This window comes from Heteronotia binoei, chromosome 3, assembly GCF_032191835.1.
Source record: "Heteronotia binoei isolate CCM8104 ecotype False Entrance Well chromosome 3, APGP_CSIRO_Hbin_v1, whole genome shotgun sequence".
Lineage (NCBI taxonomy): Eukaryota > Metazoa > Chordata > Lepidosauria > Squamata > Gekkonidae > Heteronotia > Heteronotia binoei.
Window position 1 is genome coordinate 167,463,803 of NC_083225.1, and position 18,325 is coordinate 167,482,127.

Consider the following 18,325-nt stretch of genomic DNA (forward strand, 5'->3'; position numbering starts at 1 on the left):
GGAAACCTTTGTAGCCCTGACCTCTTTCTCTGCCTACCTGAGCAACAGCAGCAGACCCACTGTTCCTTTGCTGGAGCCTCTGGGAGAAACTGTCCTTCCATATCCCCTTGTGTCTGTCAGCCCACACCTTCCTGCCTACACTGTAGGCAAATGCATTTTTGCACCCACACGGAAGAGGATGGCATCGTATAGACGCTGCATCTCCTCTGTTCCCTCCATGGCTTTTTAAGAGCTGGGGTGGAGCAAATCATCTGCATGGAAACAGCTCATGTTCAATTTCAACAAACTCCAGTCCATTTTAGTGTGCTGTTTTTGATGCAGTCTGAGCTAGGGCAGAGGGGAAACTCCTGCAGGTGGTGGTGGGGAAGCAGAAGGTATTTTTAGACTGGTTTTAATGTCTGCTGCTTTAAATGTTTGCTTTTTTAACATGATTCTTCTGCTGTTGTTTCCTGCCTTGGGTCCAGAGATTCTCAGGAGAAAGGTGGGCTTATAAATATTTTAAATACACAAGTAAAATGTGCTTGTCCTGTATAAGATCTTACAAGCAAGTCAGTCTTACAACCAATAGGGTTCTCCGTTTTTCCAAGAAATCACTAATGTGGGGAAGAGAGGTTGTTTTGCCAACAACCTTTTTAATTGTGACTTTTGGCTCGGGTAATTATTGCTTTGTGGAGAACACAGTGACTTTTGATATCCTTTCCTCACACCCCACCCCGGTTCCTGGTGAAACCAAGAAGCCTTTTTAATTTTGACTAGGAATTCACTGTTGAGAGCCAAGGCTGGAAGAGTCTGAGAGTTATGAGATACTGCTGAAAAACATTAGATCACCTTCTTAAGTGGGGGAGAGAGAGAAGCAGGGATTATTAGGAAGGAAACCTAAGAAAGGAGCAGGAGAAGAGAAGAGATTTACTGCAGAGATTTTTATTTATAGCCAGGTACTCACATTTTTCTAAATAAACCTTTTTAAAATGATGTCCTTTTGGAACCCAGTCTTTTAAATGTAGGAACAAAAGTTCAGTCAGGAATGGTTGTCCCTTTTGCAGGGAATTTAAGGAGTAGTCCAGATAGCCACATCCTTTCAAAGAGAGTTCTTATTTCCGGCAACTGTGCCTCCTGGAAAGGGCTTTTGTTGATGATATTTTCCTTTCTTCTTCTGATATGAAAGATTAAGATTTGAAATTTATTTGTTAGCTAGAAGGGAGCTCTTAACTGGAGAGAACTACAGAGGCGCTCTTAACTGAAAACCAATATTCCCTCTGAACTGAGTTAGTGTGAGCTAACTCACAGTTTTTTAGCCTCCAGCTCACACATTTTTGTCTTAGTTCAGGAAAAATGGCCCCATAGCAGACTAATTTATGCAGTAGCTCACAATTTTAATGCCAGTAGCTCACAACTTTCATGCCAATAGCTCACAACTTCAATGCTAATAGCTCACAAAGTAGAATTTTTGCTCCCAGGACATTGCAGCCTAGAGGGAACATTGCTGAAGACATAATATACAGGAACGGAACCTTTTATGCAGCAGAACTACAATTATCAAGGTTTGTCTGCGCATGGCCTTTCCCCTTCTTCCATATATTAATTTTGGGTGGGAAATTTGGGAGTTGTTCCTTCCCAAAAGGTAGACATATAATTCTGCAGAGGAATTCATGCTTTGTCTTCAGCTTTGACGTCTGGTACCACTGGTCTAAAACAGGTCTTGCTAACAGAGCTGAGAAGGACCTTGGAGTGTTGCTGCCAATCCAAATAGACAGGGCAGAACTCAATGAACCCAAGAGTTGGCATGTTACAGAATGCTGGTTTGTATGCTGCTCCAATATTGTAGGAGCTCTGTTGCTCTGGTTTGTTCCCCTGCCACTCCACTAACCCTTGAACACAGGAACCACATCACTAGCCCCTCCCATATGGTACCTGTAGAAGTGTGGGAAGAAACCACAAGGAACTTACATTAGGTGGCTTTGCTGATTCCCGCTTTTGTACCCATCTCCCATTTGGTGGGGCCATTCTAAACTATTAACCTGCCATGGAGGCTGTGAAGAGAATGTACTTGGCCTGCAACTTCTCTGTACCATAAAGACCTGTTTAGAAGCAGATGCCTTGATGCAACCAACTAATGTCAATTGACTGTTTTAAGGCAGAGTTGAATGACACCAGGCTCATTTCTGATGCTAAAAACAGCAGTTTCAGATCCTACTCCTGTGTCACCTTGAACACTGTGAACAGTTAATACTAGATGACTGGTGATCTAGAGGGGAGTATACATAATTCAAAACACACGGAAAAAAGTACAGGATGACATACTGGCTAGCTGCATCCAGCATAGTACTGTAATTGCAACAGGCTTCAGAAATCAATCTCTCCTCCTGCCCCTCTCTCTCTACACTCAGACACACACACACAGAGTTCCTTTTCATCAAAACATGCTGAACTACTCAGCTGATCCAAGGCAAGAAGGCTCACTCAGAAATACCTGGTGTCCAGGCATTGATGACTTAGTATAATTGGACAAAAGTGCGTATTTGTCTCAGAATCTCTATGCTGTGGCCCCTGCCCTCTAATTTGGAATTTGGCTGTCTTGAGACTTTGCTTGACATCATAGTTCATAAGCAAATAGGAGCCACTAACCTGTACAAAACTAGCTCTGATTTCAGAAATACATGCACTGGCAAAAGGCAAAGGAGAACTGGGATTCAGAAGTATGGTTTTATAAAAGATAATAAGTGGCTGTGTTTTTTAAAATTGCATTTTGGAAATATTTTAACGGGGTTACTGTGGTTCATTTTAAGTACATAAAAGGGAGGATTATAGCAACAAAGTAAATTTGGTCGATTTTTTAAAATTGGGTTGACAACACTGCACTAATAGGACTACTGATCTGAGCAAAACCTCAGAAGGAATGTTTTGTGTGACTAAAATTGAACGTCGAAGTTGAGTCAGAGTTACAACTAAATCCCTTTGTGTGTCTGTGGGAGGGAACCCAGTGGTGTGGGGTTTATCTGGAATTCTAACCTGTTTAATCTTAATGAACTTTTGGCTGACTGTACCTGCAGGCCCTGAATCTGGATTTGCACTGATCCTATAGCATGTCTTGCACATTTGTTTATCTGGTTAGAGAAATCAGTAACTGTGACCCTTTGTAAGGCTTGGATGTGTTTTCTTTCTTTGCTTTGCCAGCTCCTTGATTGCTTTGGGATTCCGGTGCTGATGGCTTTATCCTGGTTCATCCTCCGTGCAAGATACAAACTGATCCATTTCATTGCTGTTGCTGTCTGCCTGCTGGGTGTTGGGACCATGGTTGGGGCGGATATATTAGCTGGGAGGCAAGAAAGTGAAGGTAAGGTCTGGGCAAAATGCATACAAATGCTTCCAAGATCTGGGCAGAATGTGCGCAAATGATTCTAGTTGCACTGACAAGGGGCTGATTTGGTGCTCTCCTTTTCATTTGAGTATCATTCTTTGGTGTGCTTCAGCTCTTGGCTTACGTTGGCACTGAGTTAAGTACTTTGCAGCTGTATGCTAAGGTTTGAACACTGAAACGTTAGGAGCTAGATTTATGCCACAGATTGAAAAATAGAAAATTGTATTGCATTAGGGAAGGGTTCGACTCAGTTTGGAATGCAGAAAGTCCCTGATTCAATCCCCAGCATCCCTAGTTAAAAGGATTAGTAGTATGTGATGTAAAAGGAGACCCCTGCCAGTCAGAGAGGCAGTCTTGACCTTGAGATGGACCAATTGACTGACTCAGCAAAAGGCAGTTTTTGTGTGTTCGGTGAAGCTAAGTACATGCTTCTGTGCACATTCTGGAACTAACACTGCTGTCCTAAGCAGAGTTTGCAGTGGACAGAAAAGTGTAACTCTGCTTAGGATGACATGGTAAGGTTTCCAGAATTTCTTAGTGAGATGTGCTAACCCTTGTTTGCTGTCCCTTGGAGGTGAGGGAAGGGACGGAACTCAGTAGTAGGACAGTTTGCATTTAGAAGGTCTGTGATTCAGTCGTTGTCATCTTCGAATAAAAAGATCTTATGTTATCAAGGTGGGGAAGGGCTTCCAAAGGCTTAGAGAGCTCCTGCTGGCAAGAAGGGCTAGCATGCAGCTTGGCTGCAGCTTCAGTTCTTCATTTTTATTAGTAGCACATTTATGATGCTTGCAAAACTATTTGTCCTTTCCGCTTTCAGCTGCTAGGATATAACATATAAAGCTGTCTGGATCTAGGATCAGGGTTGGTGGAGGAGTGGCCAGTTCTCTTGCATTCTTTCATAAATGTGTCAGAATTCCTGCATCAGTTCTTTTATCTGCAAGGGTTGTTTTGCCACCAGCTGAAAGTAAGAGATTGACTAAGTTGCACCACTGGCTCGTGCAAGAGGATTACCATTGGTTATTAGTGTGATGATGATGATGATGAAGGCCAGGGTGGTGTTGCAGTTAGAGTGTTGGACTGAAAGGCTTGGATTCAAATTCCATTCAAGCCATGAAGCATATTGAGTGACCCTGGACTTGGTTACTGTCTCTCAGGCTCAGCCCACCTGACTGTGAAGGGTCGTTGTTAAAATAATAGGACATCCTGTATACTGCCTTGGTCTCTTTAGAGGAAGAGAGATTGGTGATTATTTTTGTATCCCTTTTTTTTCCTTCAAGGAGCTCAGCGGCATCATAGCTGAAAGTTAAGCCCCATCTTAGGGCCCAGCACAGTTAGGGAGTCTACTTCTTAAGAGTTAGCACCACTGTCCTGGCTGTCACTCAGGAGAGGGCCTGTCCTCATCAGGGGTGTCATATCAGTTCCATATGGTGTGGGTCCCAGAATCTCCTGTGATGCTACAAAGGCCACTTTCCTGTGTCCAGTACCACAGTGCCTCCCATCCCTGATACAAAAGAGATCTGGATTGTGCGTTTCCTTCCTCCCCTCCTCAGTAAGGCGTACAGTTTGTTTTTCCCAGTCAGAGTTTTCTGTGTTTTTAACAGCTGTATGACAAACAGAGATTTAGCAAACCGTGGCTTGGATCTTCAGGAAGATTTCCCTATGCACCAGGGTCCATGTGCAAGTGGAAGAATAAAATAAACCTCAATCTGGTCCCTTGCATTAAGTTAAATGTAGCATATCCCAAGCCAGTTTTCCACTTGTGGAAATTATAATGCAAGCAGTTCCCAGGCATTGTAAGATGTAGGAACAAAAATGGCAGGTGTTACAGAAGATTGTGCACAAGCAGAACTCTATTAACCCCTTTTATGTTTCTCCTTGCACATTGCTGGATCCATGTTTTCCCCAGCAATGCCAGTGTAATAACAGGAAATGCTTCACTTGCTGAACATCTCTTTGTGGAGCCCTGCTGAAGAAAATGTCAGCAACTCTAATAAGAACAGTGATTCAATGAAGTCTAACCATGCTTCACTGCTGGATGACGCTCCCTCTTGCAGCAACCCCCAGGGGGCACATGCTGTGTCCCAGAGCCTTTTTATTTTTCTGATGCTAGCAAGACTCTCTTAGCATCCATTTAGGAACTTTTCAGAGATGGCAGAACTTGGTCCAGCTCTTATTGAGATCAATCTATTGATTTTCACAGACAGCTGAATTAGGCTATTAATGGCAAAAGAGATGGAAGGAAGGAAAGATACAAAAGAAAACACTGGAGGGTCTAAAAATGCAGAATTGTAGTTTTGCTGGGTTTTTTATGGTGCCTCACAGAAATAAGCATTTTTGTAGGATGTTATATAGATTTCAACCCAAATCTAGACCAGTGTTTTTGAAATGTTTGTTGCCTGCATTGTACTTTTCCTGAACTCAGACTTGGTACCCATCTTTCTTACATTTCTGTACCTAGATATTTATATCCCACTGTTCTCTTCAGTGCAGACCCAGGGCAGTTTATAGCATTATTTCCCCCACCTGTATTCCATCCTCACAACTGTCTTGCAAGATAGGTTCAGCTGAGAAAGAGTGACTGGCCCCTGGTTGCCCAGAGAGCTTCCATGGGAAAATGGAGGTCTGAATCTGGGTCTTCCAGTCCAGCATTCTAACCACAACACTACATTGGCTCTCAGTACAGGAATTTCTGTCTTATCACAGTATTATCCTGCCTTTTCTCAAAGGAGCTCTGGAAATCATACCAGCCCCTCCCACACTTTTCTCACAACAGTCCTGTGAGGTAGGTTGTGAGGTAGTAATTGGCCTGAGATGACTTAATGAGTAAGTGGGGATTTGGACTTGAGTCTTCCTGTTACTATTACAGTCTCTTCATCTGCTTCAAAGGCACTGGTAAGTACCAGTTTCTCAACCAGCCCTGTAGCCGTAACTGTAAAGCTAGCCTGATGTGTAGAGGTCAGCAGGAGATAATGGGGTGAATATAACCAGCTTGTCAACGGGGGAAATTCAGAGAGCTGAAGTGCTGCATTCTGAGCAACCTTGACTGGTTCAGTGACATTTTGTGGCTGCTGTTTCTTCACTCCTAGCCTTGATTTAATTGTGGGCTGAAACGGCTTCCCTGTTCAGTTTTGCTGGGGCTTGTTGCTTCATTTAAACTGGACTGCCATCCGTGCTTAATTAGTATGCCAGGTCAGCACCCGCCCAGTCTTGGGGATGCTTATTAAGTGAGTGCAGCATTTCTGCATGGGTAACTGGCCAATGTAACTAAGAAACTGCGAGTTCCTACTTGGCCAGGATGAGTTTCTTTGCCTTGCCAGAATATGGGTGAAAGCAGCACTCATCCTGTTGCTGTAAAGATGCTGGTCTCTTGCATTCCTCTGTGATGCTACTCATCACTGCAGCATTCTGTCATCCTTGTTCCTTGTCAAATGCCAGTGTGGTGAGAATAAAAATAGATAACTTCCACAATAATATAATGGCCAGTGGAATTGGCCATTTCAGGATCCTGTTCTGAAAGAGGGGGGAGTGACTTGGCACTGATCCCAGCCATTATTTACCATGAAAAATGCCAGTTGGAAATCTTTGTATTTAATTTTACCATTTTTTTAAAAAAAATACTCATTTTACATTTTTAACAGTCTCCTTTCATTGATTGATATTTTTTGCGCAGGAAGCAACGTGGTGATTGGAGACGTCTTAGTCCTTCTTGGCGCCTCGTTGTATGCCATTTCGAATGTGAGTGAGGAATACATTGTGAAAAATCTGAGCAGAGTGGAGTTTCTAGGAATGGTGGGCTTGTTTGGGACTATTATCAGCGCTCTGCAGCTGTAAGGATCAGTTATATGTACTTTCATTCTAATTAAGAAAACCATCCCCTATCACAGAATGATTTCCTCTCTTCCTTGAATTGGTGGGCATGTTGTTAATCCATCATTAGCATGCAGCTAGCCTATTGGGGAGCACAGTATGGTTGCCAGGCTTCTACCTGGAGATTGCTTTTGCATTCAATATTGAATTGGGAGACATGGCAGCCATGGTTTCTCCTCCTCATGTCCTTTCTTGGTTGTTCTGTCCACCTCTGTCTTCTACTTTCTGTAGTAAGGAGGACATCAAATTATCCCTTGCAATATGGCAGCCTTTTGTGCATTTGTATTACCTGACCTCGCCTAGTACTTTCTTTTTATAGCTCAGAGGCACTCATTTTGTGGCTTATAGAGAGCCACGTTTACTTCCATCCTTGGGATGAGACCTGCACCTCAGGGAGCCTCACAGCTAGCCTGTCCTTCTGCCAATGGCTGTTGTAAGGTGGGGACCAGCTGTCAAACACAAGCCTCACCAGGCAAGGACCCTGCCCACTTTTTTGAAACATGGGGCAGGTGCCATATTGGGGAACAGAAAAGCCACAGGTGGCATGCAAAAGAGCCACATATGGCTGTAAAGCCATTGAGTGAGCACTGCTGTTTAAAGTTTTTTTTTCTTTTTTGTAGCTTAGAGGCTGACTGTTCTATCCACTGAAATTCTAAGTCTTGTAAATGGTCACTTATGCAAATAATAGCCTAAACCTTCATAGAAGGAACCACATGGTTAAACACTATTTGTGGGATTAATCATTTACATCTCGGGACCTTTCTTTTCTAGTTAATGGTGCCACCTTTTTATTGGATGGGGGGAGCTGAGTCTTGGACAGATGGGCAGATAACTATCAGCATGTTGGGAGAAACTCAACAAAGTGATGCTCTTTCTTCATAATGGGAACATTTTCTTCTACTGAATTTTGTCCCATTATTCAGCTGCTAAAGCCATGGAAATCTTGCTCTAGAAAGATTTTTGAAAGGCAGTTTCCCAGTGACATTGAAGCTATGGAGTTAATTCCTGAATTTAATTCTGTTTCTTAGAGTACTGTGCCAAAATAAAGATTAGATTTAGAAGGAGGAGGAGTTTATTAATGGTGACTTAAGAATTACTTAAAGCTTTAGGCTGCAATCAAACAAAAAACCTTTAAAGTGCCTCATGACAGCCAGTGTGGCGTAGCAGTTAGCGCTTCAGAGCAGGGTCTGCCAGATCCAGGTTTTTGCTGTGGAAGCTGACTGGGTGATTTTGGACCAGTCACAGACTTTCAGCTTAACCTGCCTCACAGGGTTGTGCAGATCAAAAGTGGGAGAGGAGAATGATGCAAGCTGCTTTGATCCCCACTGTGGAGAAAGACTGTGCTTTTCCTAGGTAGAGGCTTCAGGGAGGGGGGAGGAGATGGAAAGCTGAAATCAGAAAGACAGATAAAGATAGGTTAATGGTTGGCTGGGAAGGAGATAGGGTTGCCAACTCCAGGTTGGGAAGTTCCTGTAGATTTGTGGGGTGGAGTCTAGAGAGGGTGGTTTTGAGGAGGGTTGGGACCTCAGACAGATACAATGCCATAGACTTCCCCCTCCAAACCTGACATTTCCTCCTGGGGAATCATTGTTGCCAGTCTCCAGATGAGGGCTGAAGTTCACTCAGAATTGTAGTTGGTCTCCAGATGGCAGAAATCAGCATGGAGGGCGCAGACTCTCTTGTCCCTCCCCCCTTTTATTCGGTTTTGAAACAGCCACAGGACATGGGGCATAATGTCTAGTTGCACCCCCAGAGACCAAAACTGAATTGACCCCACAGTTTTAAAGTTTGGGCTCTAAGATATCACTTTGAATGTTGTTTCCTTTCCTTTCCTCCCCTGCCCCCTCTAGACTCAGGCAAATTGTTGACAATGTGACTGCAAGGGCATAAATCTTACGAAGCACTGCAGCCTCTTGAATATTTAGACAGAAGGTGAATGTGTAACTTCCCAGATGAGGCATAAGCCAGCAGTCCACTTCCCTCTGTCACCCACTGGGACAAAGACGTCTCCAGGTTTGCCACACTCCAATGAGGGGAGGAAAAGTGGATGTCTGGACCAATGAGAGAATAGGTGGGAGGATTTACAGTGTAATCCTATACTTAATCTACTTGGAACTAGATCATACTATTTTAATGGTGCTCACTCTCTGGTAAGTGGGTGCATAGTAGGTGCACACTGAAAGCATCTGAGATGAGAGCTGGGATCTGTATTTCCATTCCTCCTGTTATAGGAAACCACTCCTGTAAGCCCTTTGATGGTACAGTCATCCAGTGAGGAACATGAAGAGGTGACCCAATCTCCAGTAATCAAGGCTTTTCTTATATAGGTAGAAAGATGGGTTGTTTTAGTGGGTTAGGTTAATCATCTGTTATTATGAATGTTAATAATTATATGTTACACTATGAAAATCGCATTTCAGAATACTAATATTGGCATTGTTCTTTTCTTTCTTCCCCTTTCCTCTCCTCTTTAGAGGCATTGTGGAACATAAAGACATAGCTAATATTCAGTGGAACTGGAAAATTGGTATGTGTTACACCAAAATGCTTAAGCTTATTGCTTTACACTTAACTTTGGGGTGGTCCTTTTGTATTTTGTGTCAGTTCAGTTTTATGACTTGGCAATAAAAGTGGATGGGAGTAGAGAACATGGAAGCTGATTTTGGCAGAGCTGACCACCTGTTTACCAGGCAGGGCTCTGAATCCACATATACTTCCCCCCAAATCCCTTGATCATTACATTTCCTTCCAATTGAGAAAAAATTTCCATCTGTGGAGAATGACTTTCGCCAATGGAGAAGGTCTCTTTTTGCTGAAGGGTGGCATTTGATGGATGGGAATAATTGGATTCAGCCCTTCACATATTAGATAATTTTGCCTATTGGATTAAAACTGGTGCACATGGCTTACTCTAGGCAGCACTCAGTTCATTTGAATTGTATTTATTTCACCCGGCATGTATTTGACCTGGATGGCCCAGGCTAGCCCAGTCTCATCAGTTCTCAGAAGCTAAGCAGGGCTGGCCCTGGTTAGTACTTGGATGGGAGATCACCAAGGAAGCCCAGTGTTGCTATACAGAGGCAGGCAATGGCAAAGCCTCTGTTTGAAATAAGTCAGTCGCAACTTGATGGGGGTGGGGGGCGGATTGCCCTGATGTGGATGACCCACGCTGGCTCAGTCGCATCAGATCTCAGAAGCTAAGCAGGGTCAGCACTGGTTAGTACTTGGATGGGGGACTGCCAAAGAAGTCCGGGGTTGCTGTGCAGAGACAGGCATTTCTTGGTTGAAAATCCTGTAGGGTCGCCAGAAGTCAGTTGTCAGAAGTCATAAGCATTTTATACAAACATATCTATTTATTTACAGTATTTATAACCTGCCTTTCAGCGTTTGAAGCATATTTCTAAAATAACATTGGAACACCAATTTAAAAACTGAAAACAAAAGGGATATTGAAATCCCAGCTTTCTGCCCCTTTAACTGTGGCACTCAAAAGCCAGTCCAGGGAGGAGAGTTTCTCTGGTTCTTCTGGAAATTGCTCAAGCAGATCACCTTAGTAGTAAAAGGGACAGCAGGCCAGTCTCTGGAAGCAATGGGGAGGGGGGCGGTTGCCCTTTTCCTTACTACTGGAGTTCCATGTCTTTTCATGTTAAGATGCTGTCTTGTTTTGCAGTCTTGCTCTTTCTGGCTTTTGCCCTCTGCATGTTTGGGTTGTACAGCTTCATGCCGATAGTGATCAGAGTTACCAGTGCTACATCTGTCAACTTGGGCATTCTGACAGCTGACCTCTACAGCCTTTTCTTTGGACTCTTCCTGTTTGGATACAAGGTAAGCAGCCTCTGTTTGCAGCTAGGCTTCATTCAAGAGTTAACGGAACATGTAAATAACGGAACATGTATCATCTGTGCTCAAGTAATTAAAATTCTGCAGCTTGACAATCCAAAGTCTGTGCCAGGAAAATCTGTTCCTCTTGTATTATCTCAATTGTGTAGCATCTTTTACTCTTTTATTGGTACTCTTTTGTGTAATTGATTCCAGTTTTTGCTAGTTATGGGAAGGCAAAAGGATATTTGTCTGGGGCACTGAACACCAACCCCCCTGGCAGTGTCCTTGTTGTCATCTGGCCTACTCATCAATATATCTCTTTATAGACATATCTGTGGGGTACATCCCCAGGAGAGCTTTATGCTCCTTTCATGGCAATCCGCTGGTGATCCCTGGCCCTAAAGATATCAACTGTCCTTGACCAGGGCCAGGGCCTTTTTGGTTCTGGCCCCAACCTGGTAGAACTCTCTGGCAGATACCATCAGGGCCTGCAGGATCTTATACAATTCCACAGGGCCTGTAAGACAGAGATGTTCCACCAGGCTTTTGGTTGAGGACAGCGATGGTCTCCATTCTGGCTGGTACCCTCCCCTACTCTCAACCTCCTCCGATTGATTTACTACTCCTTCCCCTACCCACAAAGTGGTCATAGTCCAGAACTGTCTTGATGGCACCCACTTGTGTGTGGTGTGCCACAAGGGGCAGTTCTGTCCCCGACGTTCAACTTCTAGCCGGGATGAACTTCAAGTTCCCCTGAGGAAAATTGTAAACTGGTCCTTATCTGAAGGGACCTTCCCTCAGCCTCTTAAAGAAGCAGTTGTCTGCCCCCTCCTAAAGAAACCATCTTTGGACCTGGCCATATTGGCAAATTATCGACCGGTGTCAAACTTGCTTTTTTTGGGCAAGAATATTGAGAGGGTGGTCATGGTGCAGTTACAGAGCTTTCTGAATGACTCTTCCGTACTGAACCCTGTGGCAGGGTGGCTCAGGCTGAGTCGACTGAAGTTGAATCCAGCGAAGGTCCTGTACCTAAGTCGTGCCACGGTCACCTCAAGATTGGATTACTGCAATGCCCTCTACATGGGGCTACCCTTGTCTCAAACCCGGAAGCTTCAGTTAGTGCAGAACGCAGCATCCAGGTTGTTAATGGGCCTTCCTTTACGGGAACACATACAACCTGTGCTGAAAGCGTTGCACTGGTTGCCTATCGCATACTGGGTTCATTTCAAGGTGTTGGTTCTCACCTTTAAGGACCTATATGGCCAGGGGCCTGCATACCTTAGGGACCGCCTTTCCCCACGTTTCCCGGAGAGCACTTTGGTGTGGGTCACAAAATCTACTTACAATCCCTGGCCCTAAGGAGGCCAGGCTCATGACAACTAGAGCCAGAGCCTTCTCTGTAGTGGCCCCGCGCTGGTGGAATGAGTTGCTGGAAGAGGTCAGGGCCCTGTGAGAGCTCATACAGTTCCGCAGGGCCTGTAAGACGGCACTCTTCCACCAGGCATTTGTGTCAAGGCCTCTGGCCACTACAGCTCTAAGCAACATACGAACCACCACCAACAACAATCTGCTGTACAGCAGCTGCAGAGAGGATAGAGAAGATCTGCTGTATAGAGAATTATAAATCTGAAAAATGTAAGATCATAGCACTGAAATATTTTTATGTATTTATGTTTTATATTATTTTATAGTTTTAATGTCGCACTACTATGTTTAATCATCCATATGCATGTCTATGTAAGCCGCCCTGAGTCCGCCTCAGTGGGGAGGGTGGGATATAAGTGGGGGAAAAAATAAATTTCATAAATTCAATAAATAATAAAATAATAGGCATAAGGACTAGAATGTTGGTTCTTAAAAAAATGTAACCGAAGAGTCTCAAGATGCTGAATTCTATTCTCGTGATCCCATACTGTGCTTTTCCTGTCCTGCTGCAATACTGCGTTTTATATATACAGCCACAATTTTAATTGCACCTAATGATTTTATTCCCTACATAACAAAGACCATCACCTGATTATCTCAGACAGAGGAAAGCAGTTAACTCAGCTGGGTCCGATGGCTAAGTAGTTAATTGCTCCTTTTTAGGCCAGGAATGGATAAAATGTCTATTTCATTTCCATTGCATGAAGGGAGTTCTTTGATAGGATTGCAAAACTTCCCTGGGGGTGGAGGTATCTGCTGGAACTTCAGGACACTTAATGAGTGGCAGAACATTCAGGCCTATGTCAGCTCGCAGACATTGGGCCACAGCATTGAGAGACTCTTTGGGCATAGTGTTTGTGCAGTCTCTGGAGGATTTGGGCATACTGTGCAGTCAGGTGGTGTCTTTTGCCTGCCAGGGGATACTGACAAATAAGGCTGTTTCATCTTGTCCCCTCCCCCCCCAGCCAAATGCAGCCCACTGCCCAGGGCTCTAGTCAGGATGAGGTGTACAGCCTTTCCTGGTTCACTGTTTTCCCCCACCTAAAACTCTTCTCAGAAAACTCCACCAACACAAACTTTTCATTGTTGTAAATTGCCCAGAGCCCGGCACTAGCCGGAATGGGGCAGTTCAGTATATCAAGTTGTTGTCCTCCCTCCCCCCCTCCTCCTTGTGACAGGGCAGTTTCCTTTTTAGAGAATGTAGGGGTGGTGTTGTTTTTTAAGTAGGTCCCCCCCCCCAATCCTTTAGCTGTTTTTCTTCCTCCAGGGGATTCATGGCAGCATACATCCTTCTTCCCTCCTTCATTTTATCCTCACTACAACAAACCTTTGAGGTAGGTGTGGGGAGGGAGAGAGAAAACGAACCTGCAATCATCCATCAAAGTGGGGATTTGAACCTGGGTCTGTGATAGAAGAAAAAGTTTCAAGTCCAGTAGTGCTTCAGAGATCGACAAGGTTTCCAGGGTGTAAGCTGTTGAGAGCCAAAGCTCTAATGAAGGGGGCTGTGACTTGTGGAGGTTTATAGCATGGAAATCTTGATGTTCCTTAAGGTATTACTGGACTCAGATCATACTGATAATTACTTTCTCCATCGTATTAACTGTCTTACAACAACATCTTCAGGCAGGCCCTTATGTTTGCATGAGAAGGGGTATTATTCACTTGCAGTGTTTGTAAATATACCACACACTCACATCATGGGCATCTTGTGTAGGACCTTTAAGTGAAATTTGCTTTCTGGAGATCTCTTGAAGGCGTGTAGTTCTTTATTAGGGGAAGACCCATTTTCCACACTGCGTTTGCATAACTGACTTGCTGGAATGGCCTTAAGGAGATGTAGAGGGAGTTTTCACCTCAAGAAGCTTAGCTTCATTATTCAAAAACATCAGTTTTCCCAGCAGAACCGCAGTCGATAAGCCCGCATGCCAGATCTGGTTCCAGGTCCGAAAGACTTGATTTGTTTTCTTTCTTTGGCTCTGACGCAAATGGATCGAAGCATCTCATCGCGTTTCTGCCTGGATCCACTCCTTTCAAGAGGCTGTTAGCAGCCAGCAGAGAAATAATAGTTTTTGATGTCACATGTTTTGAATCTGATACAAAATAGATTTATGTCTGCTATATGTGATTGTATATAATTTTTACTGCAGTAGCTTCTGATAGTATGAGAGTGTGAAAGCCTCTGGCAGGGGCGGCCAAACTTGCTTAATGCAAGCGCCGCATAGAATAAACTTCAAACGTTTGAGAGCCACAAGTCATGAACATCAGATGAGGGAGGGAGGAAGATGGGGAGGGGTGTAAAGAAAGCAACTTTAACTTTAATTGCATTCTCCAACCTGCCAGCTAACTTGGCTTGGAGAAGTGATTTAAATGCCTTCTCCACGCTGGCTGATGGGGCAATGGGGGCTTCAAGAGCCACGTGCAGCTCCCAAGCCGCAGTTTGGCCACCCCCAGCCTCTGCATTTCTCAGAATTGCCTACTTGGCTTCTGTCTGAGGAAAAGGAATCTTGTGTAACATGAAAGCTTATATTCTTTTAAACCTGCACAATATTTTCCAGTCATCCCAACTTGGTTTGTCTTACTGTGCAATCCTATGCAGAGTTAACTCTAGCCGAATTCAGTGGGTTTAACTCTGCATAGGATTGCACTGCTACTTTCTGAGAGCATCAAAACAGCAACCAACTTACTCGGAGGAGCACATTTCAGCTTCACCTGTGCCCAAGGTGAACGGCTTGTGTGTACTGTTTGCTGCATTTCTACACTGGGAAGGGGAACCATAGGACAAATTAGGTTTCCTTTCCCCCTTCTGCACTCTTCGCACCCCCTGGGACCTTATTAATCTGTTCCACTGTGCTTTTGATCACTGGCAGATCAGCCAGCCAAGGGACCTTGTCAGCCAGGCATTAGATTTCAAAGCGAGGCCTGCAGGGTGTATCTGGACAGGGTTTCCTGTGGGAGGCAAAAGAACTGCCGTCTTTCATCCATTTCCAATAATAGCTTCCACCTTGGGTTCTGGGAAGGTTCCAGCAAAGTCTCTAGGCTGAAGTGGAGGGGGTGGACAGAGACAGAATACTCTTCCTGTGCAAGCAGAATGGAAGTAAGAGGGAAGCCCTTGCGTGCATTCACCCAGGCCTGTACAACTTGTGACTCATCAAAGCAAGCGGGGCTGACTGGCCACCGAGAGGGACTGTGGCTCAGTGGCAGAGCATCTGCTTCGCACACAGAAGGTTCCAGGTTCGGTCTCCTGGTAACTAGACACTAGAGAGCTGCTGCCAGTCGGAGCAGACAATACCAATTCCTTTTCAAAGTTGGATCTTATGTTCAGTTTGGGAAAATGGGGGTTGTGGGGGAAGATTGGGACTCTTTAGCTTGGAGAACGTCGACTGCGGGGTGACATGATAGAGGTTTACAAGATAATGCATGGGATAGAGAAAGTAGAGAAAGAAGTACTTTTCTCCCTTTCTCACAATACAAGAACTCGTGGGCATTCGATGAAATTGCTGAGCAGACAGGTTAAAACGGATAAAAGGAAGTACTTCTTCACCCAAAGGGTGATTAACATGTGGAATTCACTGCCACAGGAGGTGGTGGCAGCCACAAGTATAGCCACCTTCAAGAGGGGTTTAGATAAAAATATGGAGCACAGATCCATCAGTGGCTATTAGCCACAGTGTGTGTGTGTATATAAATTTTTTTGCCACTGTGTGACACAGAGTGTTGGACTGGATGGGCCATTGGCCTGATCCAACATGGCTTCTCTTATGTTCTTAAGATCAACCCTGTCCCCATATCTCTGGCAGTTGCATCACTGCTGGCATATATAAATGTATAAAGCTGCCTAATAGAATCATAGAGTTGGAAGGGACCTCCAGGGTCATCTAGTCCAACCCCCTGCACAATGCAGGAAACTCACAAATACTGTCCCCCCTGTAAATTCACAGGATCCACATTGCTATTAGATGGCCATCCAGCCTTTGTTTAAAAACCTTCAAAGAGGGAGGGCCCACCACCTTCCGAGGAAGCCTGTTCCACTAAGGAACTGCTCTAACAATCAGGAAGTTCTTCCTAATATTGAGTCAGAAACTCTTTTGATTTCATTTCAACCCTTTGCTTCTGGTCCTACCTTCTGGGGCCACAGAAAAGAATTCTGCACCATCCTCTAAATGACAGCCCTTCAAGTAATTGAAGATGGTGATCTCATATCACCTCTCAGCCACCTCCTTTCCAAGCTAAACATGCCCAGCTCCTTCAACCTTTCCTCATAGGACTTTGTCTCCAGACCCCTCACCATCTTTGTTGCCCTCCTCTGGACCCGTTCCAGCTTGTCTATATCCTTCTTAAAATGTGGTGCCCAAAACAACACAATACTCCAGGTGAGGTCTTACCAGAGCAGAGTAAAGCGATACCATCACTATATTTCTGTTACTACCGCCCAATATTGCATTTGCCTTTTTAAAAATGTTGATTCATGCCAGGGTGTCTGTTTACTCTGACTGGCAGCTGCTTTCCAAGGTGCCACGTAGGAATGCAGCTCCCCGAGAGCCTTGGAACAGAAGATGCAAAGGGTGAGACTTGGGACTTTCTGCCTGCCTAGCAGATGCTCCGCACTGAGCTGCAGCCTGCTGTTCCTGTGGACAGGCAGATGGGGGAGCAAGACTGGCTAATTAGGGCAGCAGAGGAGATAAATGGGATTTGGCATTTGGGAAATGCCTGGAACCCTTCATCCCTCTGTCCATTAAATTTAACTCATTCAGAAATAAGTAACACAAGCATGTTAATCATAAATAGGAATTCTGTACGAGTAACTACAGCAAAACATTAGCTAGAGTAAAAGGTGAGAACCAGTGTGGTATACTGGTGAGACTGAACTAGGGCCCCAAAGAGCTGGGTTCAGATCCTCACCTTGCCATGGAAGCTTGCAAAGTGACTTTGGATCATTTTCTCTCAACCTATCTCACAGGCACGTTGTAGAGATGAAATGGAGAAAGGAGAACTGTGCATGGCACACTGAACTCCTTGGAGGAAGGACAAGTTAAAAATGTGCTAGAGAGGTCAGAATGATAAGAGCGGAAATGGAGGGTTTGTAAGAGGCCTAGCAGACAGGGTAATGCCTTCTGATTTCAGGGACTACACACACTTGTCTTAATTTGTATCCTGCACTCGGAAGGAGATTTGACTCGGTGGCAGAGCATCTGATTGGTATGCGGAAGGTCCCAGGTTCAATCCCTGCCATTTCAAGTTGAGGATCAATTAGTAGCTGATATGAAGGACCTCCACTAGGGACCTGGGAGAGCCACTGCTAGTCTCAGTTGCAAGTACTAACCTTGGTGTAGTGGTTTGGTGTATTTTGGTGTAGTGATTAAGTGCACGGACTCTTATCTGGGAGAACCGGGTTTGATTCCCCACTCCTCCACTTGCAGCTGCTGGAATGGCCTTGGGTCATCCATAAGTCTCATAGGAGTTGTCCTTGAAAGGGCAGCTGCTGTAAGAGCTCTCTCAGCCCCATCTACCTCACAGGGTGTCTTGTGTGTTTGGGGGGGGGGGGAGGTAAAAGAGATTGTGACTGCTCTGAGACTCTGAAATTTGAAGCGGAGGACGGGATATAAATCCAATATCATCATCTCCTTGGCTCAGGGTAAAGCAGCTTCATGTGTCCATGGTGCTATGTGTGGTGTCAAGTCACAACCAACTCCCAGCGATCTCATACCTATGAGTTTTCAAGGGAAGAAGTGTTCAGCGGTGGTTTGCCATTGCCTGCCTCTGGATAGCAACCCTGGATTTCCTTGTTGGTCTCCCAATCTAAAGACTAACCAGGGCTGACCCTGCTTAGCTTCCAGAGTCTGATGAGACTGAATT

At 44.7% G+C, this 18,325-nt stretch overlaps 1 protein-coding gene across 1 annotated transcript in view; it reads left to right on the top strand.

Annotated features, from left to right (window-relative positions):
• SLC35F2 (solute carrier family 35 member F2) overlaps positions 1-18,325 on the top strand; it is a 35,332-nt gene that overhangs the window by 15,731 nt on the left and 1,276 nt on the right. Inside the window, exons 4-7 of the mRNA XM_060235180.1 lie at positions 3,175-3,334; positions 7,029-7,185; positions 9,700-9,752; positions 10,896-11,050. Of these exons, the coding sequence (XP_060091163.1) occupies positions 3,175-3,334; positions 7,029-7,185; positions 9,700-9,752; positions 10,896-11,050 (525 nt within the window). The remainder of the gene's footprint in view (positions 1-3,174; positions 3,335-7,028; positions 7,186-9,699; positions 9,753-10,895; positions 11,051-18,325) is intronic.